The 27,895-nt window shown below is 34.3% G+C and overlaps 2 protein-coding genes across 2 annotated transcripts; one reads left to right on the top strand and one right to left on the bottom strand.

Moving 5' to 3' along the window:
- Window positions 1–14,648: 14,648 nt before the first annotated feature.
- LOC121266433 (F-box protein SKIP27) lies at window positions 14,649–16,293 on the bottom strand. Its single transcript, XM_041170247.1, has 4 exons — window positions 15,987–16,293; window positions 15,559–15,864; window positions 15,373–15,447; window positions 14,649–15,263 (listed from the first exon to the last, which is right to left on the bottom strand). Exons 2-4 carry the CDS (start codon window positions 15,808–15,810, stop codon window positions 15,012–15,014), a joined length of 579 nt encoding a protein of 192 aa, XP_041026181.1. The 5' UTR covers window positions 15,811–15,864; window positions 15,987–16,293; the 3' UTR covers window positions 14,649–15,011.
- A 5,398-nt stretch (window positions 16,294–21,691) lies between these two features.
- Window positions 21,692–26,697, top strand: LOC121265552 (heterogeneous nuclear ribonucleoprotein U-like protein 1). Its single transcript, XM_041169216.1, has 9 exons — window positions 21,692–21,961; window positions 23,620–24,374; window positions 24,463–24,651; window positions 24,748–24,856; window positions 24,986–25,044; window positions 25,118–25,289; window positions 25,381–25,442; window positions 25,632–26,205; window positions 26,381–26,697. The coding sequence occupies exons 1-9, from the start codon at window positions 21,721–21,723 to the stop codon at window positions 26,482–26,484; spliced, it is 2,265 nt and encodes a 754-aa protein (XP_041025150.1). The 5' UTR covers window positions 21,692–21,720; the 3' UTR covers window positions 26,485–26,697.
- The last annotated feature ends 1,198 nt before the right edge of the window (window positions 26,698–27,895 follow it).

Genomic DNA, 27,895 nt, shown 5'->3' with positions numbered 1-27,895 from the left:
GTGAGTTTTCAATTTGATTGTGGGTTCAAGGGATATTATTCCCGTGGGTTTATATCATTTGGTATTCAGAGCAAGGTTTCCAATCAGGTCTAATTCTATCTTTTAATTATTGTATCTTTAAATTTAATTCTAGGGCTTCATTGTTCTAGGGTTGCAAAAAAAAAAAACAAGAAGTATGCTGCCGAAATTCTTAGGGTTTTTGGGTTTGACTGAAATTTGCATCACCTAGGGTTTCAAAATTCTAGAGTTTCCTGCATCTCTAAGTTTTTCAATTGCTTGGAGTGCCGTTCCATTGATTCTCTTCTATTTCATTGTCAATTCTTGTGTGCTTGAATTCAATTGCTTGATTTTCACAATTGAGTATTGTTGTTTGTGATTTAATTAGAGAAAAGAAAAGAAAAGAAAAGAAAAGAAAAGAAAAGAAAGGAAAAGAAAATAAAAGAAAAGAAAATTCAAAAAAAAAAAAGAAAAAAAAAAGAAGAAAATGTAGAATATTCAAAGGTTGCTACATAGTTACAATAAAGAAGAGGAAATACATTTATTGATTGAGATTTTTCATAAAAGGGGCTGAATACATCTTTATAGTTGGTATTTTATTTTATAACTACTTTCCCTCGTATAAACTCCTTGAGTCTCGTGTCATTTTATTTCTTCCTTGTTACTTGGATCTATATTACTGGTTGGAATAATACAAGGTTGTATTGTCTTGATTTAGTTCAACTAGTTCTTAAATAACTTGAGCGGGAAAACTATTGAGATAAAAGGCAACAGAGTGTGAGACTATTATCGGGAAAAAACCAATTAAGAGTAAAACACGAGTAGAGTGTCATTATTCGGGTGTAAACACGTAAGGGAGTGTATAAGGTTTCTCCACTAACATTCTTTTGTGCAGCACTTTACAATGTCTCACCGGAGTGGCTCTTCACCAAAGGGGATGGTAGATAACTCACCCTTTGTGTTGCAATCTATGCAACAACAGTTTGAGCGGTTGAACTTGGTGTTGGGTGAAGTGAGGGATAGGATAGATTATCAAGAAGTGGTAATTAGAAATCTACAAGGCATGAGAGATAGGAGTCTTGTATTGAACATAAGTGTAAGAATGAAGAATATGGTGAGTCTCTTGTTGCCAGAGTGCTCTCAATACACAAATTAAGATGAATGATACAAAGCAGCAGAGCGAAAACGTTTTTCATACTAGATGCCACATCAACAACAAGGTATGTAGTATAATCATTGATTTAAGGAGTTGTATTAATTTGACTAGCACTACTTTAGTTAAGAAATTGAATTTACCTACTTTGAAACATCCTAGACCATACATGTTGCAGTAGTTGAGTGATTGTTGGGAGGTTAGGGTAAATAAGCAAGTGCTAGTTTTTTTTTTTCAATTGAGAAATACCAGGATATGGTCCTTTGTGATGTAGTGCCTATGCATGCTGGTCATATTTTGTTGGGGAAACTGTAGCAGTTTGATAAGAAGGTGATACGTGATGGGTTAAGGAACATGTACAGTTTTGAAAAGGATGGAAAAATAATCAAACTTGCTCCTTTAACTCCAACACAGGTCCATGGAGACCAATTGAAACTCAAAAGTGAGGTTTCTCAAAAAAGAAAGAGTGAAAATGTGAGTGATCTAAAAAGAAAGAGTGAGAGTGATCAAAAAAGAAAAAGTAAAAATGAGAGTGATAAAAAAAGAAATAGTGAAAAAGAGATTGAGCTAAAAAGCAAGCGTGAAAGTGAGATTGAGCAAAAAAGTGAAGGCGAGACTGAGAAAAAAAAATAGTGAGGCCGAAAAGAAGAGTGAGAGAAAAATGAAAGAGAAAAAATATAAGGGTGAGGCCAAGACCTTAAGAAAAAGAGAGAGTGAATTGAAAAATAATTGTGAGGTCGAGAGTACAAAAAAAGATGAAGAAAAAGAAAGTGACAAAAACAAAGAGAATGAAAAGAAAAAGGAGTGTGAAAGGGAAAAAGAGAGTGAAAAATGAAAAGAGAGTGGAAAGAAAATAGAGAGTGAATGAAGTAAGAAAAAAATAAAGAAAAAATTGAGTTTTTACGCTAAGGTGAGTCTTAATACTAATGAACTTGATCTATCTTTACCTAGTATTGTTGTCTCTTTTTTGCAGGGATATGAGGTTGTGTTTCTTAGCATCATGTTTAGTAGATTGCCACCTATTAGGGAGATAGAGCACTACATTGATTTTGTGTCAGGTGCGACAATTCCTAACCGACCTTTCTTTCAAGAACATGAGTCCTTGACACACTTGAAGGGATAACAAGGTAAGTTGTTGACTAGAATGCATGCTAAGTAGGAGAATTGTATTGAGACTTTTCCTCATGTATTCAAATACATACAATGTATGGAAAATTCGGAGGTTGATGCTTTAGCAAGAAGGTATGTCTTTGTCTTTATTTTAGATGCAAAATTGTTAAGACTTGAGTATAATAAGGAATTGCATGCTAATGGTGATGACTTTGCTAGTGAGTATGGAACATGTGAGAAAGCATCGTTTGGTAAGTTCTATAAACTAGATTGGTACTTGTTTAGAAAGAATAAATTTTGTGTGCCTATTAGTTTTATGTGTAAGTTGTTTGTGAATGATAGACATGGTGGTTTGTTGGGTAACCTTGGTGTAAGGAAGACTTTTGTTGTGTTGCTTGAATGTTTGTGGGAATATCATTTGGCATTCAATGACGTGTTGCATGAACATTTGTGGAAATATCATTTGTCATTCATTGATGTGTTGCATGAACGTTTGTGGGAGTATCATTTGCCATTCATTGACATGTTGCATGAATATTTGTGGAAGTATCATTTGTCATTGATTAACGTGTTGCATGAACCTTTTTGAGAGTATTGCTTGTCATTCATTGAGTTTGCATATAACTGGAGTGATCATTTTGGGGTAACAAAATCTTTAGATGTGCTTCACGAATATTTGTGGAAGTATCATTTGCCATTCATTGAATTGTTACATGGATGTTTGCGGGAGTATCATTTGCCCTTATTAGAGTGTGCATATGATAAACCTTGCATGCTACTATTTCTTATTCTCTATTTGACATTGTTTATAGTTCTAATCCACTTATTGTTTTAGGTTTGAAGCTTTTGCTTTTTTATGACAGGAATAACTTGGATGAACCTTTTCAAATACTAGAGAAAATAAAAGAAAATGCATATAAAGTGGATCTTCCAGGTAAGCATCATGTTTTTGCAATTTTCAATGTCACTAACCTTTTTCCCTTTGATCTAGGTGGAGATTCGAGGTCGAATCTTTTTGAGGAGAGGGGAATGATAGGAACCAAAGTGGGCCTAGACTTAAAGATCTTTTGGAAGTTCCAGATAAGCCAATTACAAGGTCAAGAGCCAAGAAAATCAAGGAGGCAATGCAATGATTGATTCAATCTACTTGGGACGAGTTTAGCAAGAGCCCAACATTCAAGATGGGCTTGAAGGATGAAGATCCAGTTTTGATTCATTTGATAAATTATGGAAGAGAGCAACGACAAGACTTAAATGCTTTGTGCTCTGAAAGGTGTCAACTTGTTTAATTCATTTAAATGACTTATTTTATCAGTTTAGAATTATTGGTTTTAGTTATGAGAATGACTTAAGGGGGGTCTATTCAATGACATGTTGGAAAATTTATTATTTTGTTGAACTAGGGTTTTAAGAATTACTGTAGCGCACTAGGGTTTCAAAAGCACTATAGCCGAGTTACTGTAGCGTCGTACTGTAGCCATGACACTATTCACTCAGGGGTATTTTTGGAAGCTGAGGGTTTGTTTTGGCTAGGATTTTAATTAGGTTTTAGTTTAAATACTCTTTGCTGCCTCATTTTAAGAAGTTTATGAAATTTGATGAATTTATTCATTGTGAGTTGAGTTTTACTCCTCTTGTTCTTGATTGAACTTCTGAACTTATTAAAGGTAAATTACAACCTTTGTGGCGTTTCTCCCTTGTAGTCTGGGTTCCTGAGATAGATTCTTCAACGGGTCTAGATTTTAATATAATCATAGTTCTTGAAACGAGTTCTCATCGGGTCTAGATTTTCCATCCATTGACTTGATTTTGGCTTTCTTGGTTGAGTTTTCAATTTGACTGTGGGTTCAAGGGATTTCATTCCCACGGGTTCATATTAGTTCTTCAACGAGTCTAGATTTTAATATAATCTAATTTCTTAAAATGAGTTCTCAACGGGTCTAGATTCTCCATCTATTGACTTGATTTTAGCTTTCTTGGGTGAGTTTTCAAATTGATTTTGGGTTTGAGGGATTCCTTTCCTGCAGGTTCATATCATTTGGGAATGATGGGCACCAACATGGATCTAGACTTAAAGATCTTTTTCAAGTTCCAGATGGGCCAATTATAAGATCCAGAGTCAAGAAGATCAAAGAAGCAATGCAAGAATTGATGCAATCCACTTGGGATGAAGATAGAAAGAGCCCAACACATAAGATGAGCTTTAAAGAAGAAGAACTAGTTTTGATCCATGTGATACAAGCTATGGAAGAGTGCAATATAAATTAAGGCTTATTATTATGTTTATGTGATTGAAGGCCTTGGACTTATTTATTTTATTAAAATGGCTTGTTTTATTAGTTATAGGAATTAGTCTAGAATAATATGGCTTGAGGATGATAGGCCCACATGTCTTATTTCTTTTTAACTAGGGTTTTGGGAAGGCCTTGTATTGTGGCCAATGGATTATTTGGAAAGTTACTTTTTATGAACTATAGTTTCAAGAAGTTACTGCAGCAAAATTACTGTGGCCAAATTACTATACCACAATACTATTCATTCAAGGGTATATATATATATATATATATATATATATATATATATATTTTATATAGTATATATCATAGTATTATGCTATCATAGTGTGTGTATATATATATAAATATAGTATATGCTATATTATTATTAAATGAAAACATAATAATATAGTATATATACTATACTATATATATGAATCAATAATATATAATTAATAAAACTAACAACAAAATTATATATATATATATACTACATTATATATATAGTACTATATAATATATATAGTAGATATATAGTACTAGTAATTCAGAATATCACTCAGAAACTAAATCTCTTGATTCTACTGGTGCAAAGCTTGGTTGCAATTGCAATAGTACTTGTTCTAAGCCTTCTAGTAAAACAATCAATATTTTAACCAAGGCTGAAGAACAAGAGAATCTTTTGCTAACCTTGATTTCTCAAATTACGAATCCTGAGCTTAAAGAAGAATATTTTCTTAAACTCAAGAAGACAATGGTTCGCCAAGAACCTGAGACTTCCAAACAAATGATTGGTTTTTAAGAAACCTTGGAGAGATTTCAAAAGAAAAAATCTAAGGATATTTTTACCTCTGATTTACAACACGAAATAAATTATGTTAAAAAATAAATCCTTGAACTCAAATATGGGATTAACAATTTTAAATCTGAAAATGAGATTTTAAAAAAAGAATTTTTGATGTTTAAAATTGATAAACAACTTGATCAGGATGTTCCTTCTGATAATGAGCAAACAAATAATTCTGGTTCAAGCTAACATGAGTTGGCTGTTGACAACTAGATATATTTGATCCGTCAAACTATTCCTCCTAAATGGTTTTCTCGTGTCACTATTGTTGTTTCTCAAGATTTTCAATTTTCTGTTGTTGCCATAATTGATTCTGGATCATACTTGAATTGCATTCAAGAAGGATTAATCCCTAGCAAATATTTTGAAAAATCCACTGAAATGTTATTTTCGGCAAATGAATCTCAGATGAAAATCAATTATGAGCTCAACAATACTCATGTTTGTCAAGATAATATTTGTTTTAAAATCTCTTCTGTTTTAGTTAGAAACATGTCTGACAAAGTGATTTTAGGGATTCCTTTTATTTCGTCTTTATATTCTTTTTTGACTGAAAATGATGGTATCACTACCGACCCTTTTGGCCAAAAAGTTAAATTTAAATTTGCTTCGCGTTTAGAGATTAATCAGGATAAAAGTTTAAAATCTTTGATTCTTGCAAAAAAAAAAAAAAAAAAAAAAAACAAACATTAGAATTTCCTCCAACAGGAAATTAGATATAAAAAGATTTCTGAATAATTATCCTCTCCTTTACTTCTTTCTAAAATTGATGATTTCAACAAACGCTTACTTTTTTTATGTTTGTTCTTATTTACCCAATTTTTTTGGTATAGGAAGAAACACATCATTTCCCTTCCATATATCAAAATTTTGATGAAAAAACTATTCCATCTAAAGCCAGTGCTATTCAAATGAATAGCAAGACTTTAGAATTTTGCCAAATTGAAATTGCTGATCTTCTTCAAAAAGGAATAATTAGACATATTGAAATTGCTGATCTTCTTCAAAAAGGAATAATTAGACATAGTAAGTCCTCTTGATTTTGTCCTACCTTCTATGTCCAGAAGAATGCTGAATTAGAAAAAAGAACCCCTCGACTGGTCATCAATTACAAACCTTTAAACAAAGTCTTAGAGTAGATTATGTATTCTATTCCCAACAAAAATAACTTAATTCAAAAGTTAAGTGATGTTGTAGTCTTCTCTAAGTTTGACTTAAAATCAGGATTTTGGCAAATCTAGATAGCCGAGCCAGATACGTATAAGACTGCCTTTGTTACCCCTTTTGGTCATTATGAGTGGAATGTAATACCTTTTGCTCTAAAAAAATGCTCCTAGTGAATTCCAAGATATCATGAACGACATTTTCAATTTGTTCACCCAATTCACCATTATCTATATAGATGATGTACTTGTTTTCTCTAAATCTATTGATGAACATTAGAAACATCTGAATTCGTTTCTTAACATCATTAGACTCAATGGTCTTGTTGTTTCTGCAAAAAAGATCAAATTATTCCAAACCAAAATTAGATTCCTTGGTTATGATATTTCTGAAGGCAAAATCAGGCTCATCCAAATAGCCATTGAATTTGCCAACAAATTCCTAGATGTCATCACTGACAAAAAACAACTACAGAGATTCTTAGGATCTCTCAACTGTATTGCTGATTTCTATAAGGATATGAGGAAACAATGTCGTCCTTTGTTTGAACGACTCATTTCTAATCCTCCTCCTTGGACAGAAACACATACCAATCTAGTAAGGAAAATTAAGGCACATGTCAAGACTCTTCCGTGCCTTGGTATCCCTACTTCTGATCCTTCAAAATTGTTGAAACAAATGCCTCTAACATTGGTTATGGTGGCATTCTAAAACAATCTGTTTCACAGACTCTTTTGAACAAATTGTTCACTTTCACTCTGGAGTCTAGAATCCTGCACAAGAGAAATATATTACTATTAAAGAAGAAATTTTATCTATAATACTATGTATTTCTAAATTTCAATCTGATCTACTTAATAAGAAATTCCTATTAAGGATTGATTAAATGAGTGCTAAATTTGTTTTAGAAAAAGATGTTGAAAACATTGCATCAAAACATATTTTTGCACGATGGCAAGCTATTTTAAGTGTTTTTTATTTTAATATTGAATTTATCAAAGGCACCAATAATTCCATTCCTGATTTTCTTACCCGTGAATTCTTGTAGACACCCAACCATGAGCAAGAAAAACAGACAAATGTCCCTCCCCAATTCACAGCCTCAAGCTGATAAAAAATGAGCAGGCACAAACCCCTATGTCAACTTGTCTAGATATTGTCAATAGGTTCACACCTCTTGGAAAGATTATTCAACCTACGACCTTTGCGTCCACGATTTCTATGCCCTTTGATCCTTGTGCCAAGACAATTGCATCAAACGTTAAAACCCCTGCTTTTTCTCAGTATTTCCTCCCAAAAGGAAAATCTGAGTATTTGAAGAAACCTTTTGTCTCCTATCTGTTTCACGTAGAACCAAACCGGTCTGCGTATACAGATAATTTCAAAATTATTTCTTCTTATTTTCCTCCTATTTTTCACTGGATATCAGAAGATTCCTCCATGAATCTCTAATTTTATTCCAGTATTTTGCTTCTAACCAATTCCTTTGTAATAAAACCCATTTATGAAAAAAAATAATCCAAATAAATTGATTTATCATAGTGCCTATATCCTTCGAGTCATTATAGAAAACGAATGGGGTACCAACCCCTTCACTCCTAAACGACTCTCTAATACAGACACTTCATTTAATTATCATGATTACATCACTGCTTAGAACCGTTTCATGTTCTTTCAAGTACCTGATATGAGCCACTCCTAGTTTATTAATTTGATGCTAAATTCAAAGGAAGCTTTCCTTTTTGGTTTCTCCAATGGTGAAACCAATTTGGTTTAATTTTAGACAATTTTCCTGATGAGCTCTTCAGAGCTTTTAAACATTATACCATGATTGTTGGTGCCAAATTAGACCGACACTTAGCCAAATTTCCTTACTCTCTCCATTTTTGCAAATCCTCCAAATTGCCATGGATTTTTAAATGGAGTTATGAAAGGAACGCCGATGTTTTAACCCGCTCTTACTTCACTAAGTGGTGGGATAAGTTTTCATATGTACAAAAAACTATTGACCGAATGATCAAGGATTTTCCTCAAGCTGCGCCTGACTTGCAGAATAAAGAAGAATTTCCTGCCATTATATCCGGTTCAACTACTCTTGGATATCCATTAATCCATGCTCCTAATTCACCAACAACATCACAACGAGGAAAAGTCACCAACTCATCCTCAAGAAAATCCTCAAAGTCTAAAAAGAATACTGATATTCTTGACAGACTTAATAAAAAGGATTTAATTAAAATATTAGAAAAACAATTGACAAAGTCCCTGAGTAATGATTCTGAAGAAAAGAATAATTCAGAAGCTTCATCAGTGGCTTCATACATCAATGTGTTTGGTTACGATTCAGAAGATACCCCAAAATTATCTGATGACTGACTACTGCTTGAGTTCAAAAGAAGACTAACTAGTGTCTCTTTTGATATTTTGATATTTGTCGCCTTATGCCGAAAGCAGCAGCCCACAGAGACAACTGAAAGACATAAAGACGACCATTATGCTATCTTGTCATCATATGCCGAAAGCAGCAGCCCACAAAGACAGCTGGAAGACATAATGATGATATTTATACCCGTGCCTAAACAGTCCCCACTGTTCACTCACGGATTTACTTTTATTTCTTTACTTTAATAATTGTAAACAGGAACTCATTGTGCTATAAAAGGAGAACCTCGCTTCATATTCAGGCAGAACTCATCCTATCCTTCTAATTATGAATATCTCCTGCTTTCTATCCCTGATTGTAAGTGCAAACCAGCACTACCTGATTTCCCTATTGTTAAGCTTTGTAATTTTAATAAAGCTTATATGTTCATTATCTTTGCATTTATTTATTTTGTTTATGCATACATGCATATGGTCGGTTATACCACCTATATATAATTGTGCATATACTCTATTTCCTTCTCTTCTTCTTCGGCCTTTCTCTACTTTGTATATACTATACTATATATAGTATTATATATATATATATATTATAGTATATATCTATAATACTATATATATAATACACTATATATATATCCTAAACTTATAATTATATATATATATATACACTATATATATAATGCACTATATATATACTATATAGTAATGATTTTCTGGAATCACGTCATCTGAGGGTCATAATTTATATGACTTTCAACTTCATCCAAATATATGACTTTCAATGGACACCTATATCGATGAACACCTATATCGATGCCTGAAGATATGTACGGCCCACTTCATAGCCACAAACACAACAGTTGAAAGTACACAACTACAACGTGATCACCGAGCTAGCTATCTAGTCAGTCCTCTATATATTTATTACTTGTAACACAATCATAGAGGATGTTTGAACATTACTTTGCAAACAAAAGGGATCAATCATCCAACTAAAGCTACCTTGCTATTTACTGATCCAATGGCCAGTCCCCTTTTTGATCTCACTCCATAGTATTATACTTTATATATAGTTAAGTTATATAATTTTTTTTCTTTTTTTTTAAAGATTAAGTTTTATACTATACTTATAATTTGAATAATAATCATATTCTAACTAAATTAGTATGAATATATTATATATATTTACTCCATGTTAATATTAAAACAAGAATATTAGTTGTATATTAAATGTTTTTAATGTTTACTTAAATTAAGATCTTAAACTTATAATTTTCTTGTTAAACATATTCAATAAAAATTCAAAATCAATAATCATAATATTTCAAATTCATATGACAACAACAACAATATTTCCACAACAATATTTCTACACATATTAATTCATTAATGAACACCATAAACTCACAAACTATTCACAATATTCACAAACAATAATCACAATTATTTCAAGAGTAAGCATAAAATCACAACAACATGTATAAACATATTGCTAAACTTGAAGAAATATAACTAGCACTTACAAATTCAAAAAACCAATTAATCTAATTGTCATTCATTAGAGAGAGTAATTTGATTCCAATAAATCTATTTAGGAATTTATACACTAGTTGTAATAAATAAAGTATATCATTTTGGACTAGTAATAAGAGTTTGTGATTCTAATGTTGTTTTCATTAGTTTATAATAGATCGTATATATATAATATATAATATATTATATTATAATATATAATATAATATTAGATATATATTATACTATATATATAGTACAGTATATATAGAATATACTATAGAATACATTATATATATATATAAATACACAGTATATATAGATACTATAATATACTATATATTATAATATAATATAATAAATAGTATGCTATATGTTATAGTATACATTATAATATATTATAGTCAATATTTTGAAAAATAAATCGAAAAACGTTCAAACGTACTAAGAATTACGTTCGAACGTTTCGTGTATATAAGCCCAAAACAGAATGGCGAAATGTCATTTTCACCATTACTAACTTCGTTCCCGTTTACACGCCCCCACTCCTCCGTCGCCGTCGCCGTCAAACTCTGCCACAACCGTCACTAAAAGGTAGGTATTCATATTTTAAGCAAATAACATGTATTTTATTTGAGATTTGAGTTTGGTTTTGTTTAAAACAAGTCAAGTGGTGGCCGGATGTTTAACTCAATTTTTCGACCACCACAGCTTGCCATTGGCCAAATAGTCACCGTAGAAAAATTTTTTGAAGTGTATACTTCATTTCTAAAGTGACATTTCGGCATTTAGAACCTTATAGATTGATTTTGGAGATTTCAATAATGGCTGAGTCGAATGTTTCACCAAGACGTTTGAACATACGACGTTTCAATTACATAGCCGTTAAGGCTTTTACGTTTGAATGTGTATTGTTTTACATTTGGATGTTATTTTTTTGTAAAATTTATGTTCGGACGTCGAACGTACTATTTTTTAAATTTATTTATGTCTCAACGTTCGGACGTTCATCCTTTACGTTCGCAAGTAAAACCCATACGTTCGAACATATAACATAAACGTCCGAACGTACGTTAGTTAAATTTATTTACTATTTACGTTCAAACTTGTATGTTATACATTCGCACGTATGTGTTTTACGTGCGAACACATAGGATACACGTCCGAATGTAAATTTATTAACATTGTTTTATGTGCGAACATAAATGATACACATCTTAACATTTTATCTGAACGTTCGAATGTTTCTTTTGCTATGTTCGAACATTATTGCAGAGCAGTTTAAAATTAATACAAAAAATGCATCAATGTAAATAATTTTTTTTCATTTTCTATTTTCAGGATATGGTTCATCCTCTGCATACTAGGAAACGAGAAAGGGAATGAGCCACTCAAGACACTGCTCGTATCGGGGCTCGTACTATTATGGTAGAGCGAGAGGTCCTGATTAATGAGTTCGACGAACTTATATAGGAGCAGACGAATCTGAAAGATGTTTTCATCAATAGAGGCTGGAAAAATATCTGCACATTGAGGGGGAAGGTATACCCCTCAATGGTTCAGGAGTTCTATATGGGGATGTGTGACAAGCCTCAGGACACATCCTCTCACACCGTGACTGTACGCGGTGTTTCCATTGAGATTTCACCAGATTTCATCGCCAAGCACCTCGGGATTCATTGAGCAGTTGAGACATCTGCACACGCTACATCCCGTGAGGATGTAGCCACTTCTACATCATCTACTAGTCGCTCATTTGAGCCAACATCAGCCAGAGATGTAGACCGATCAGAGGCCAGGGATACTGGCCTCGAGGCTCGGGTTGATGACCGAGACGAGGATTTGTACATCCTCACCGGGAGGGACTGCATGCAGATCGAGAGGAAGAACGTATTCAACCAGAACCATCTGCTACCTTTCTTCCTCATGTTACACCTTATTGTTGCTACAAACATGGATTCTGTGGCACATAAAACTACATTTAGTCAGTTTCGGGTACAGTTTTTTATACGAGTGGCACGTGGAGATCCCATAGATTTGCCACTTCACATCTTTGAGAGGATCTGTTACGAGGCAAGCATCGTCTCTGCGGATAATTTCTCATACGGTGTTCTGATCAGCAGGCTATTACTTGCACGGGGAGTGCCAACTCAACCAGAGAAGCGGGTGAAAGATCAGATGAGCCCCCTTGACATAACCACGCATCGACGTAGCATTGGACAGGCTAGGGGACATCAGCCACCCCTGTAGGAGATCTAATTCCTCCAAAGCAGCCTGAGCCAGGTCATGTGGGGAGTAGTAGTCAACAGCCGTCGAGTACATCTGCGGGAGATGCGCGGCCTGCTTGGTTGATACGGTGATCTCACAACTGACTCCGCATATCGATCATAAGATCGATCGATCGCTCGCGACTATAGAGGCGTCTATATCTGAGATCGCCCATCGTGTAGTTATCCTCAACGACAAGGTTGATACCTTGACTGAGGAGGTACAGAGTTCAAATTTCGCCAACAACGCTATCATCTTAGAGTTGCTTAAGAAATTCGATCATATTTTGTATTTTGCTTTTATTATTTGTAAAGAAAAATATTATTTAATATTTTTATGGTTTTTCACCATTCAATTCTCAATCTTATATAATGTTATATTTTCCATCTTTAATTCTAAATCACTGCACTTCAAATATATATAAACATAAATATATATTTATATATTACAAATTTTGTATATATAAATATATACAAGTCAATTATATAGATTTGTTCACAAATTATGCACTATAAAAACTACATAATTTTTAAATTAGAGTAATATTTAATTAAAATTGGCGCCAACATTCGAACGTTAGTAATTAACGTTCGCATGTTGGCGCAAAACATTTTACATTCGAACGTTAATTACTAACGTTCAAACGTTGGCGCCAATTCATTTCACGTTCGCACGTAAGTAGCCACAATGTTCGAACGTATATGTGACGTTCAAAAGTAAAATTTCCATATGTTAGAACGTAAAAAAAATCTCATCTGTCTTTAGTGACGGTTTCCAGAAATCGTCACAGAAAAGGATTTTTAGTGACGATTTGGGGACTGTCACAATTTTTCAACCATCACTAAAAAACAATTGTGTTGTAGTGATGCAGACATTCACTTGGCAGTATGAATTGAATCAATATGTAGTATCTATCTAAATGTTAGTAATAACGTATTTTGTACTGATAAACCCCATCAACATCTGAATCTGGATTCTAAGTCCTTGTTCTGAGATAAGACCCATCAACATAGACATAGTTGTTGATGTTGTATTTGTTTTGGGGTTGTAGCCTATGCTATTTTGTGATTTTTTGTAATCTTGGATTACAACTATGAGTGTTTGAGAATGTGGGCAGCAACTATATATAAATGTTGTACTATGGGCAGTGATAAAACTTCTATATTTAGATATTGATATGGTATAAATTGTTTATTGGATGGAACTTTGTTTATTGTTTTTGGATATTGATATCGTATGATGAAACTTTGTTTATTGGATTGTGAAAATGAAAATGAATATGATTGTTAGAGATTATAGGAGATTATGAAAAAAGAAATTAATTAAAAAATATAAAAATAAAAAATAATAATATTTTATTATTATAGAGAGTGTGATAGCCAATTCAATATAGATTTAAGTTTTGAATAATTAGCTAAAAATGAAAAAACTATATATTAGTCAATTTAAAGATTAGAATTGCCAATCCAATGTTCTAAACATCTCAAAAGGATCTCTAGAAACCTTAACAAGAGATATAGATTGGGAGAGTTTTAAATCTAAGAGCAAAAATATGTTAGTTGTTTAAGAGCGAAAATATTTCCGGTTAAAACGTGTGTACAGCTGGAATATGACAACTAGTTTTGAAAGCTGTCTTTTATGAGATCCATTAGATACTTTCTCCTCTATTTCCTCAGAGCCACATTTGTCTCCTCTGATCGCAGATGTTTTTTCTCTCCATTTTCTCTCCCCTTCCTATCTTATCTTCCATAGAATAATGGCTTTTGCGAACTGTGAATACCACATGCAGTAATTTAGACATTTCAGTTGGCATGTAAAAGGCGTAAACATCTCAAATTCCAGGGAATAAGAAATTATACCTATCAAACAAAATCAAGAGTATGCAGACAACACATGAAACAAAATTAGAAGGGAAAATTGCTTGCACATAAACAGGTGCGTGGAAACATTCATCATTTTATTAAGATCAATCAATGAGCGTGCAGAATCGAACTCTACACTACCAAATTTATGACACTAGAAGGGCGCCTGGCATTGCCCTTCAAACTAGAATCCTGGAATCTCTCTCCTTCATTTCTGTCTCCTTTCTGTTATACGTGTAAAAAACAAAGATACAAAACAAGCCAAACCCATCTTCAATGAAGGCTTTTGAAGAACTGGCTTGCAAAGATTTCTTTACATGAACAATATCACCCGAAATCTGATAAACAAATCTCGCCAATCTTTCTAAGCCCTAAAGAACCAAATCTACAACAACCACAGATACCGAGTGTATTTACAAAAACCTTCTGAGAATCAATCATATCTCTGTTTCCATAAATAGCGATTTCCTTGGCCACTGCTCCTCGTCCATCGAAGAGAACAATGCCACAGATATGTCGGCAAGCTTCTTCTTGCTCAGCCGCGGCTTACATCGCCTGGAAAGTTTGGGAGCATTCGGAGCTTCTTTGTCGTCGAACTCATTTGAATCCTCCAAATCTATTGTCGTGCGAAAAGCGCGAGTCTTCGATGGCGTGCTATATGCAAAGTGAGATTGCTTTGCAATTAGAGTCTGCAATTGCAAACACAAATCAAAATCAATGTCTAAGTACATCAAACAAGCAGAAATGAAATACTTAATTTGCTCACGATTAATGGATACTGCAGTATATAACACTTACAGCTTCTCTGATCACTTTCGATACGTGGAAAAGATGTTTCAAATCCTCGTGATTCACACCGCACAATACCCTAATCTGGAAAGCGAAACCGAGATTTTCAGTCACGACTGATCAAACCGATTCAGGAATGCAAAGACATGCATAGATTCACATAAGAAATCGGAAATTTTAGAATATGGTACTAACCAGAATGTCCTGAGGCAAGGCTTCGAGAGATGACCTTTCAGCGTCCAGAACCATTCTCTCAGCACACTGCTTCTTTGGGGGAGTCCTGGGAGCGGAATCAATGGGTGAATCCTCTAAATCATTCGAAACGAGAACCCTCTTCCTCCCCAATCCTCCCGTAAACCTCAGAAACCCTAACCCTAGAGCCTCCTCAGCAATCAGACCACCGCGCTTGGATCTCAAAGAAGTGCTGCATCTCTTTCCCAATGCCATTTTCTAAATCAAGAGATTTAATTATTTCAGATAATCCCCCTTTTCCACAATACCCTGCACCAAAAAGCAATTTTCCACAATCAGATTGATTCAAAAAAAGCAACTAAAATCAGGTTCTGTTAGAAAGAAGAAAAAATACGAAATCGATTGAGCAAGAGACGGAAACGAAGACGAACCTCCTCCGGATAGTAAATAAGGCTCGAGACTCTTAAATCAGTTTATTATGTTTCGGTTTCCCAAACTTCGGACTTGCTTTGTAGATTCACACACAGGTCCCGATCATGTCTCTCTCTTATATATATATAGGAGGAAAAAATAATCAATGAAAGATAGCGTTTTCTGCTTTTTGAATTAAAAGGAAAAAGCAAAAAGTTGTAACAAAAAAATAATAAATAAATAAATAAAAAGAATTCAACGCGTTTTAAGGAATGTACTGGAATTTTCTTCGAGGAAAAAATCTTGGTTCCTTCGCGGTGGGTCACCGACTTACCGTCGCCCTTGGCGGTTAAAAATGCAAAACTAGCCGTTACATATGGACACGTGGCGCCATGTGTGTCGAGGTGCGAGGATAGTTGTGTTTTGCTGGGGTGCCAACGTGGCGAAATGGTCGGTTTGGGTAGGCAGTATTGGGGAGTGTCGTATAGAACACGTTGCGAGATGATCAGATTTAGACGTGTCTGGGAAGTTTGGTTACCGTGACAGCCAATGTGGCTTTGACAAAGTCACAAGGGCGTTTAAGGTCTCGACACGTATAGGGCAAGCTGAGTTTAGGGTTGGTGTTCAATGGCGGCCGATGCCTTGAACTTTCGTTGACTAATGTTCTAAATAGGCGGCGGGGCTGACGGCTGCCACAGATTTTACACAAAGTTAATTGAATTGATTGTAAATATATATTAAAAAATATTTAAATTAAAATTATTAAATTTCAGATTTAAAAATTAAATTTTAGTTATTTTAGGATAGGAATTTTAAAAATAAAAAATAATTATATCTTCTTAATACTTGAGATGATAATACAATCTATTTAAACTTTAAATTAAAAGTTTAATTATCTTTAAAAAGTAGTTCATTGATTTAGACAAAGTTTAGTTAATATGATGTTTTTATTTTATATTTTTACTAACCACTCAAGATTTGGACATCATATTAGATTTACTATCACTTTCTATAATAATAAAATATTCTTATTATTATTTTATATTTAATTTATTTTATCTATTTTTATGCTTATTTTTTTTATTTTTAAATATTTTTTATTTTTATTTTCATAATTTTCAAGAAAATGGAAGAGAAGTTACGTTCGAATACTCAGGAGACAAAGTAGAGAGAAAATGAGATGGTTGTGTAACACCTTTATCCAAAGATGTAGGTCTTGTTTGAATTCAAAACCCAACCCAATTCATCTCAACTTATCTCATATCATAATTATAATTTTTTTTAAATTTTTACAGAAAATATAATAAACAATTCAACTTTTTCAAATTCTAAAATAACTTTTCTAAATTTTCACACAAAATATAATAAATAATTCAATTTTTATTCTATTATTCACAAACCATTCCAATTCATCTTAACTCATCTTTGAAACCAAACCACTCCGAAGTAAAACTAATGGCCAAAATGTCTTTGTAATGGCTAACTCAATACACCCAAATTTTACCTCATAATAACTTAACTTAACCATGCACAGGCAATGCTAGTGCTAAGTAAAATTTAGCTAATCAGATGTAAAAACTTCGAGTAATGTTACGTAAAGTTACAGAGTGTAAGACTGTTCATCCGGATCAGATTTTTTCCAGATCCAGTCTAATCGGGTTCCGGTTACAAACTCGGGCCCATCTAGCCCGGATGCAATTTTTAACACCCGGATACTAGTTTTAAACCCAGTACCCGAGTTTAGGTATAAAAGCATTGTAAACTAGTTTAGGTGATGCCCTACCACGCCTCCTCCTCCCGAGAATCACACTCAACTCTCTCTCTCTCTCTCTCCTCTACGAAGTGTGATACCCTACACCTCCCTCCCCCCCATTCATTTCTCTCATTTGTTCTCTCCTGCTCTGCTCTGCGCCTGTGCCTACGTCTGTGTCTACGTCTGCGATGCCCTAGCCCCTCCCAAAATCACTCTCTCATCTGCTTTATCTCTTTCTCTACCATCTGTGATGCCGAACGGTGGAAGTACTTGAGCTTGGGATCCAAGAGATTAGAACGGATTTTCGTTTGGGTATGTTTTCTTTCTTTCCTCTGTTTTGTTCTCTCTTTGTTGATTTTGGGTTTTTTTTTTTTTTTTTTTGAGAACGTTTGAATGTTTGAAGAGTATTTTTATGGATTAGATTTGTTTGAATGTTTGAGGAGTATCTGTTTAGATCTATTTAGCTGCAAAATGCTAGAGCCATGGGTTATTATTATTTGAAAGATTTGTTTAGATTTGTTATATCCGATAACACACACACACACATATATATATATATATATATATAATGAAGATTTGTCATTATTTGGAAGAAATGGTTTCTAGGATGTTGTATCTTTGATTTTTCTAGATTTTTCCTTTTAAATTAGTTGTGTTTTTGGGTGGAGTTTGGAAAAAAAAAATTGGGGCCTTTGGGTTCCAAAATATTTTTAGGAAAATCAAAGACTTTAGAGAGTTAAGACTTTAGATATTTTCCTTGTTAAATATCTAAAGCTTTTAAGTTTATGAATTGGAGTAGTCATCGTCTTTGCTAGAGAAACTATATATACATTAATGTTGATGAGATTTGCATGGCCTTTCAGTTTTATATTGGCATGCACTGTAAGTGGTTAATGCTTAATATATACAAAGTCACCATGCACTATGTTATTATTAGGTTAATTAAGATAGTTATTAGGTACATATATGTTTTCTCAAAAATAAAAAACTAGAAAGTTGGGCAAGATTTTTATCTTCTTTTATGTGGGAGCATGATCTGTTCACCTATGATTAGTCATTTCCTATATGACATGTGGTGGTGCTTTCTCCACTTTGAGGCCAACTTTGGGGATCAGCAACAATTTCATGTTTAGCTCCATATTAACAATTGGTGCAATGCCTGGTGCTATTACAAGTGGTAGGATTGCAGACTTCATCGGTCGAAAAGGGGTATGTTGAATTTAAAATTGTGATTTGGTAGTGCTCAACCTTGGTCATCTCTATTCTTACTAAACCATGTATTTTAACCTTTTAGAGTTTTAATGGAGGCAGACAATGAGGATGTCAGCTGGTTTCTGCATTGCAGGATGGTTTGCTGTATATTTCTCTAGAGTATGCGCTATTTGCACATTTCAATTCTTTGTGTAAGAGATTAAATCTTCTCATCTTGCTGAAACTTCTTGCTATTATGGTTTTTTTTTTTTTTGTATGACTTTAATGTAGGGAGCTTTTCCCCTTGACATGGGAAGGTTATTCACAGGATATGGAATTGGAGTTTTTTCCTATGTGGTAATTATTATTGTTCAGCGAGTAAGGACAAAGAGAATGTGTAGCTTTTTGATAGTTGACTACTACTCTATTTTATGTTCTTATTTATTAATTTTGCTAAGAGAAGTGGTTGTCTAGGGATATCTATTTGAATGAAAACTCTACAAACTATTTGTTAGTGTGGGTGTATTTTGAAAAAAAAAAAAAAAATAAGAATCCATTCTCATTTTAATCTTTAATTTATTAAGTGGAATTTGCCTTAATCCTTGTATATAATTATTGTTCAAAACTTTGTGTGTTTTGTAGGATCTCTCAGTCTAATTACTTGAAATTGCTATTTGGTGTGGAGATTAAATCATTGATGGACATGTTATTGATTTTGCAATTCATATATTGTAATTTTGTATATTGTAATGTAATGTATAAATAACAAATAATGTAATATGTAATGAATTGCATTGTTATGCATGCATGGATGAATTTATGCATTTAGTATTTAGAACACATTATGCGATCCAACTTGACTTCTTTAAAAAAAAATTTAAAAAAATAAAGGCTTTTGTATAAAAAATAATTATGGTTTGAAATTTTGTGTGTTTTGCTAAATGAGCTTAATTGAGCTTTTAGAACACAAATATTATGCTTTACATGAACTTGACTTCTTAGAAAAAAAAATTAATAAAAAAAAAAGAAAAATCCGGGTACAACCCGAAATTTCGGGTTTCAAAAATCCGGATCCACCTGGGTTCCGGCCCGAGTCTAGACCGGACCAACCCGGTTCGGGTTCTGGCCCGGGTTTGAAACCCGGGTTATGGTCCGGGTATACCCGGGTTCCCGGGTCGGAACCCGGATGAACACCCTAACAGAGTGCGCAAGTGCGGCGCAATCGCTTTGAAAAAAATAGAATCCAATATTAAAAAATTAATTTTTTCGTGTGGGTAAATATTCACTTTTTTTCAAAATGATTACGCAGTGCTTGCGCACTCTATGTTTGCAAATATTATTTCTCAAAAATCTCTGTATTGGATGAGAAAAGATATTTACAACTGTAAGAATTGTACAATTGCCGCGTAATCGTTTTGGAAAAAAGTGAATAAAACAGAAGACCCACATGAAAAAAATTAATTTTTTAATAGTGGACCCACTCTTTTCAAAGTAATTAAGCGGTATTTACGCACTTCACGGTTGAATGTAAAATTACTCGTATTGGAGTAGACATAATAATCTAATTTTGGTTATGAGCTACAGTACTTCAACAAATTTATTTATATACAATAACTTAGTTGTCCATTTATTTATATTATTTCCTTCTTTTTTACATTGTTTGCTTCATATAATTTGAAGAGGGTGTGAATGTTATTTAATTTGATGTATTTTGATATATAGGTTACTGTTTTTATAAATTACGAAAATAAAAATGAAGCTCATTTGATGAATTTAATATATGCATTAAAAAATATATATTTAAATAAATAAATAAATAACAATAATATTTTATTATTATGGAGAGAATGATGACTAATCCAATGGGTGTTCAATCTTGAATAGATTAACTAACATGCAAAAAAAAGTGGCATCTTTAACCAAAAATTACCTAGACCAATGCCAATATTCTCATGTATACTTGTACGGAAACATTAGGGTATAAGTTTATTTGGAGATAGATTATAGGGTTGAGCATTTTTTTTTTACAATTAATTTATTACTCATTTTATAATCAATTAATACAATTGTACCGCTACATTAAGATTAATTTTAATTTTATGTAACTACTATTTATTTAATATAGTTTTGTAAAATACTCTAAAATAATTATAAATTTATCATTTTTTCTTTTTCCTTCTAAAGTAAGCATGGCCTAATTTTATCGAAGGCGTCTTTATTTTATTTTATTTTATTTTGAAGTAGGTGGAATTGGAGCCTTCTGCACCCTGCTCCATGAATTGTGAAGATTAGGATTAGGAAAAGAAAAAATATATTCATCATTTATTTTTTTATTATTCTCTTATCATTCTATGATATGACATTAGATGATAGGCTTACAAGTGAAATATAATAAATAATCTTTAATCATCTAATGCCATATTATAAGATGATCAGAATTAAGATGATGAGTACAAGTACTTTTAGAGAAAATCTATTTAGCATCCGCTTCAGAGAATTTATAAAATAAAATAAAATAAAAATGTTGAGGAGATGAAAATAGCATTTTTCTCAAAAATAAAAACCCTGAAAAAGAACTTATAATGTTGCCGTCAACCTATTAATATTTGGGTTTGTATAAGGAAGCATGTTGATTCAGGCTTGAGGTTGGCCCACGCTAGTACAGAAACTCATTTTCTTGCAGACCATAACTGGGCCTAAAGTGTGTTTCCAATCTTTTAACCGAAGCGACCCAACAAGCCCATATCCTTGAGTCGGTTTCTCAGAAATTGATCCAACGGTTACCCCTTTATTCCCATGACGCCATCAATATGCTCCCCAACATCACCCCCACTCTTGTCGTCCATTTCGCGCTCTCTCGCTCTCTCTGTCTCTGTCTCTGTCTCTGTCTCTCTAGCTCTCCGATCGTTCCCATGGCGTTGACGAAGAAACGCGGACTTCCCGTAGAAGATGGACAGGAGGCGAAGAAGGCGAAAATTGAAGACATAACAGAGTCTTCGGAATCAAAGCTCACACAGCGCGTGGTGCTCAACCCTGCTGACTGCAACTTAGGTATTTTTCCTTCATCTTGCCACTTCATTCTACTATTGTAACTGTTCTTGGTCGATCGGTATAATCATATATAATCTTCCTTTTCTTGCAAAGAATTATAAAGAAATTACTTTTTAATTCGTAACTGGGACACTGTACGCGCGTATTCATGTAAATTCGTGCGTAGTGGGTATTAAAAACCGTACTCAGATTCAGAGGCTTCCAGTCTGTTTGATATAGTTTAGAAATCTTATAATGATTCTTTTAATTTTTTTTTTAACAAATTAGTTGCTGAAGAAATGATGGGAAAATTGAAATTTTTGAATCGTTTCTGATGAATATGTCCTTCCTCTCAGATGAAATTATCCAGGGTGATTTTTTTATAGTAAAAGTAAAACTTTATGATAATAAAAGGCAGCCCAAGCACACAGTATATATAGAATACACCTAATAACCACTAAGCACTTGGGATGGATACAAGCAAATTATGAAAGCTGTCCTCATTACAAAGAATGACTGAAGCCCAGGAAAATAGTGTGTTAAAAAAGATTCTCTTCAACTCATCCAAGGAACGCTCCCAGTCTTCAAAGCACCTATCATTTCTCTCCATCCACAAACAAGACCTAATACAATGAGGGTTCATTTTCCACAGCAGCGATGTGGACATTATCCCTAAGACCTGTCAAACACTTAAAAATATCCACTATTCCCGGCATAACCCATGCCACACCAGTCTGGTTAAAGATGGCACCCCAAAGAATCCTAGCCACCTCACAATATAAAAGTAGCTGATCCACAGATTCCCTGTTTTTCTTACACAAGAAATACCAATCCGTAATGATGAGACCCCCATTTCCTCAAATTTTCAATGGTGAGGATTTTCCCAAGAGACGCAATTCAAGCAACGAAAGCAATCTTGGGAGGTACCATACATGTCCAAATATTCTTCCAAAGCCTCTTTTTCACTTGCAATCCAGTAGAGAGTGGGAAAACACACTGAAGAGCCCTTGCACCACACCAAACATCATGCCAAAAATAAACACCATAGCCCCCACCAACATTATCCAAGTTGATTCACTTGGTTGAGTTGGATTTTTTCAATTTACGGAAACAGAAAGAATTTGGATTAAACGAGGTTTCTTGTAATAAATCTCCCAGTTACTAATTGGGAATGCGGGTGTAAATGGTTCAGAATTACTCATCAGGAATGGATGAAATTACAGTTATTTAAATTCCCTTGTTGAAAAGTTTATGGGAAACTTGAAATGCTTATAGATTGCAATATAACGATGGTTGAACTCAATCTAGTCGTTCTCTCAATGTTTTAGAACAGGAATGTGTTTTTGAAACTTTAATTACATAAATGCTAAACCGGCTCACCTGAATAGGTAAATTGATAAATTGCTTTTAGGACAGGATTGTGTTTTCGAACCATTGATTACAAATATGGAAATCTTGTTTTCTGACACCTAAGAATGCAAAGGATTAGTGGAGCTTGTTAATTTATAACCTTTTCTTCCAAATGAGGAATGTATACCATCTGTGCAAACTCAGAGATGGCCTTTTCTTTTGTTTCTATGTGTTTGTAGATGCATGTTTTTGCATGGATATACCTAACCCAAAATAAACACATTCCAGTATTGTCTGATAGCTGATTTGAATTGTTACCCTGTCTCCAGATTTCAATATTTTAGGCAATGGTCTTCAAGGATCTGCACTCCATGAGCAGGGGTTTGCTTATTGCTGGTCTGGTGCTCGTGGTAATGTTGGAATAACTCGTGGGAAATACTGTTTTGGTTGCAAAATTATTGCAATGCAGCCAGTTGATATTGAGGACACTGCGCAGCATGTTTGCCGTGTAGGAATTTCTAGAGGGGATGATAATGTGGGTAACCTAGGGGAAACTGAACACAGCTTTGGGTTTGGGGGCACAGGAAAAATTTCAAGTGCAGGTGAGTTTTTAGATTATGGTGAAAAGTTTGGGATTGGAGATTCAATTGTCTGTGCAGTTGATCTTGAAAATAAACCGTTGGCTTTCATTGGTTTCTCCAAGAATGGTAAATGGCTGGGTACTGCAAAGCAATTTGATGCTCGTCCAAAGGGTCTTGGAGTGCTGGACTCTCCGACAAGAAAGTTACAATGGGAATCAGCTCTCTTTCCCCATGTCTTATTGAAAAATGTTGTGGTCCAGTTGCAGTTCAGTGTTGAAGAGGGACTTGTTCCTGAAAAAGATTTTAAGCCTTGGGCTTCTGCTCTCGAAGATGGAAATGCAATGATGGGCCCCACTTCTTCTAAGCCAGATGATTGTGAAGTGATGATGATGGTTGGTTTACCTGCCTCGGGGAAGACTACATGGGCAGAAAAATGGATAAAGGAGCACCCTGAGAAGCGATACATTTTGCTTGGGACAAACCTAATTCTAGATCAAATGAAGGTTTATGTCCTGTTTTTTGTTTTTATTTTTTTGGTTCTTGTGGTATTAATGGCTCTGAATAGATATTCTAGCACTTCTGTTCATACAGGTGCCGGGATTAATGCGAAAGCACAATTATAGTGAACGATTTGATCGTCTAATGGACAAAGCAACTGGGATTTTTAATACCCTTTTATCTCGTGCTGCCAAAACACCTCGCAACTACATAATTGATCAGACAAATGTTTACAAGAATGCACGTAAACGTAAACTGAAGCCATTTGCCTTCTTTCAGAAGGTAACTACCAATTGATATGTTTGTGCCAGATTTTTTTAATGGGAGGATGCTTTATATATTTTTTAATCTTCATCAATGACTTGTGTTTTTCCCCAGGTTGCTGTAGTGGTATTTCCAAGGCCCGAAGAGCTGAAATTTCGTGCTGCTAAAAGAGTCAAAGAAATGGGAAAGGAGGTACCAGCCGACGCAGTAAAGGAAATGTTAGGTATTTTCCTATGACGACATCTTGTTCTTGTCGTTATCTAGTTATATTACTCCACTTTGTTTCCACCAGTGCTTGGTTCTTTCCCTCATAATTTATTACTTCATGTTCTCCTGAATAATGTTTTGGCAGTGAATTATGTTTTGCCGAGCAGCAAGGATATGCCTGGGTCAGATGAGTATTTTGATCAGGTAATTATCTACCAACTTGGATTCAGGTATCTGTTCGTTGAAATGTTGCTAATGATTTAGTCTCCTTTGTAAGGTCATCTTTGTAGAACTCAATCCAGCAGAGTCCCAGAGACATTTGGATGAGATGAAGCACACTCTTGCTTCTGCTACCAATCTGAACTCAAATAACTCTTCACCTTATTATCGGGAAAGTTCTGTCAAGTCAGTTACTGGATTCTTGCCTCAAGATCAGGTGGCTTTAGCAGGTTTTTGTCTGACCTTATCTAAGTTTGAATTTGGGAACTTGCTCTGTGTTAATATCTTTATATGGATATGATATGAGTGATGTTTCTTCAGTCTCTGGAAGACATTGGCATAATTCACCTCTCCATGCATCTAATTCTCAAGGACCCAACCAAGTAAGTAGAAGTTGTCCATTCATCATCTTTGAGTTTGTAACCATGGTCAATAATCATCTATCAGTAGCTGGAGTTTTAATTGCCTTTTGAAAGTTTTTTTTTTTTTTTTGATAAGTTGACCATTTAATACAAGTTCCAATAAAATAACCTGTCTTGGAAGTCACATAATGTATATGCGTAAATTCCTAGGTGAATACAGCATATCAACAGGGTGGACCACATGCAAGTAGAGGATCAAATGTTCCAGCATATCGAGGCAATCAATATCCTGCTGTAGTTAGGGTAGCTGCTGCTCCTGGGAGTTATGAAAGTTCTTTTCCTAGAGATGATGCTGGTTGCTCTGGCAGTTACGGTGGCATTCCTAGTTGTGGTACTGCCCCTTATCCCTACAGGAGTAGTATGATTGAACCCTTCCCAGTTGGAAGTGCAAGTCCAATGCCACTCTCATACAGCACTCTTGGTGAGCATTTTAACGACAATGGAGGTCCTGGAGCTAGTCTGCAAGCAACAAGAACTTTGGGTTATGGAATGGGTGGCCCCTACAGCAGATCTAACATTGAAGCCAATAATAACATTCCTGGTGCTGATGCTTACCCCTACAGGAGTAGTATGATTGAACCCTCTCCAGTTGGAAGTGCAAGTACAATGCCGTACTCTTACAGCGGTCATGGTGGGCATTATAATCACATTGGAGGACCTGGAGCCGATCTGCAGGCACCAAGAGCCCCCACATTTGTTCCCAGGCCTCTGCCAACCGCATTAGGTAGGTACTTCAATCAATTATTTATAAGTGTATGAATGTGTTTTGTGTATGTTCTTGGAGAGACAGAATGATGGAAAGATTTTTGAATACCATTGTTGTTGTTGAGGGTAACTGCACGCAACCATGCTAATAATAATAAACTCTCAGCCACATTATTTGCTTCTGCCTTTCACAGGTTCAGCTTATGGAACTCCAAGTCCAAGACCTCCATATGGCAATATTCCTAATGAATTGCGGTATTCTGAGGGTTGTGCCCCTCCCCGTCCCCGATACTACTAGCGGCTGTACATAGGTTTGCTGGCTTTTCCTAGTTTTTTGGCCATAATTAAAGGTGAATAAGTCGCTACGTCAGTTTAAGGATTGCCTACTTTTAAACGTCAGCTTTATCGCAGCAACTGAAGGAAAATGCTTTTGTAAATAACTTTTGTAAATAATTTTTGTTAAAAGGTGTGTACATGATAAGATAACACTAACAAAACCGGTTTTTTTTTTAATGTGTCATTTTTAAATCCCGGGAGTTATGGGTACCCTTTCTTTTTGTTGCAATGATAATTCCTCAATCAAATCGTTAAAGAAATAATTGATTTGGTTCGACGCAAAGAGAGATTTGCTACTGATCCAGGCTTGAGGCTTCGTTTTTCCTTCGAAATTTCTTCCACTAGGTTGTATGGAAGTGTCCGCTTAATCTTTATGGCAATGTGCTATCGTATCCTTGAACTACTACTTGATAAAAAAGAAAAAAAAAGAATCTTCGTTTGTGGGCAAGTACAGAACATGTGTGGGATATATTGGTTTAGGTGAACGAAGTGTAGATAGAGATGACGTGCATGAATAATAAATAGATTGATCCAGTGAAGATATGGTGCGAAGATAGATAGTTTATGTTGCTTTCTAGACACGACAGGCTGGTTACTTCTTAAGCCTTGCTAGCATGTGGCTTATATGTCGCGACCTACACTGAAATTGTCAAAGAGCCTGCATTTTCTTGAAGTCCTGGTACAACATTTATAGTTTGTAAAGAGTCAAGACCAAGATACGTATCTGGAAAAAAAAAAAAAAAAAGTTTGCAAATGCCTCATTTGGTTACACGAGATGAGATGAAAAGAAAGTTGAAAGTTGAATAAAATATTATTAGAATATAATTTTTTAATCTTATTTTTATTTTGATATTTGAAAAAATTGAATTGTTTATTATATTTTTTGTGAGAATTTAAAAAAATTGTGATGATTAGATGAAATGAAATTGTTTGTATAACCAAACGAGGGCGTAGGCTCTAGGTTCTCTTTTTTCTTTCATCTTTCTCCTTTGGTGTTGATCTAATTTTCCCATTGCACAGTTCTGTGTTGATATGTGTTGAATTTTAAATAATTATCTCAGGAGCTAATTGATATATATTGATGTGGTATGTTAAATTATAAAACTCTTATAATTTTAGAATATAATATAGCATTACTCACTTTTTAATATCAAAATAGATCGTTTAATATCAAAATAGATCAACATTGTTTTTTCTTTCCAAATGATAGGAACTGATGAAGCTTTAAACCAGCTGGCTAACTTCATAATCTCTCTCTCTCTTCAAAGGGTTAAACCTCTCTTGTGATGGACCTAGAGAGACATCCAGGGGTCCCAAACCATGTGAGATGCTTCTCTCGAACTAAAGGCTCTGTGGTCTTTCTTCGACTCCGC

The sequence above is a fragment of the Juglans microcarpa x Juglans regia genome, chromosome 5D (assembly GCF_004785595.1).
Source record: "Juglans microcarpa x Juglans regia isolate MS1-56 chromosome 5D, Jm3101_v1.0, whole genome shotgun sequence".
In the NCBI taxonomy this organism is placed as follows: Eukaryota; Viridiplantae; Streptophyta; class Magnoliopsida; order Fagales; family Juglandaceae; genus Juglans; species Juglans microcarpa x Juglans regia.
Note: the sequence above shows the minus strand (reverse complement) of the source record. Positions and strands in the feature narration are given on the sequence as shown.

Coding starts and splice junctions, on each gene's coding strand:
- LOC121266433 (XM_041170247.1), bottom strand. CDS start 15,810: ATGGCATTGGGAAAGAGATGCAGCACTTCTTTGAGATCCAAGCGCGGT. Junction 15,448..15,558: donor CCTTGCCTCAGGACATTCTG/GTTAGTACCATA, acceptor TTCGCTTTCCAG/ATTAGGGTATTGTGCGGTGT. Junction 15,264..15,372: donor CGAAAGTGATCAGAGAAGCT/GTAAGTGTTATA, acceptor TTGCAATTGCAG/ACTCTAATTGCAAAGCAATC.
- LOC121265552 (XM_041169216.1), top strand. CDS start 21,721: ATGCTCCCCAACATCACCCCCACTCTTGTCGTCCATTTCGCGCTCTCT. Junction 21,962..23,619: donor CCCTGCTGACTGCAACTTAG/GTATTTTTCCTT, acceptor CCCTGTCTCCAG/ATTTCAATATTTTAGGCAAT. Junction 24,652..24,747: donor CATTTGCCTTCTTTCAGAAG/GTAACTACCAAT, acceptor GTTTTTCCCCAG/GTTGCTGTAGTGGTATTTCC.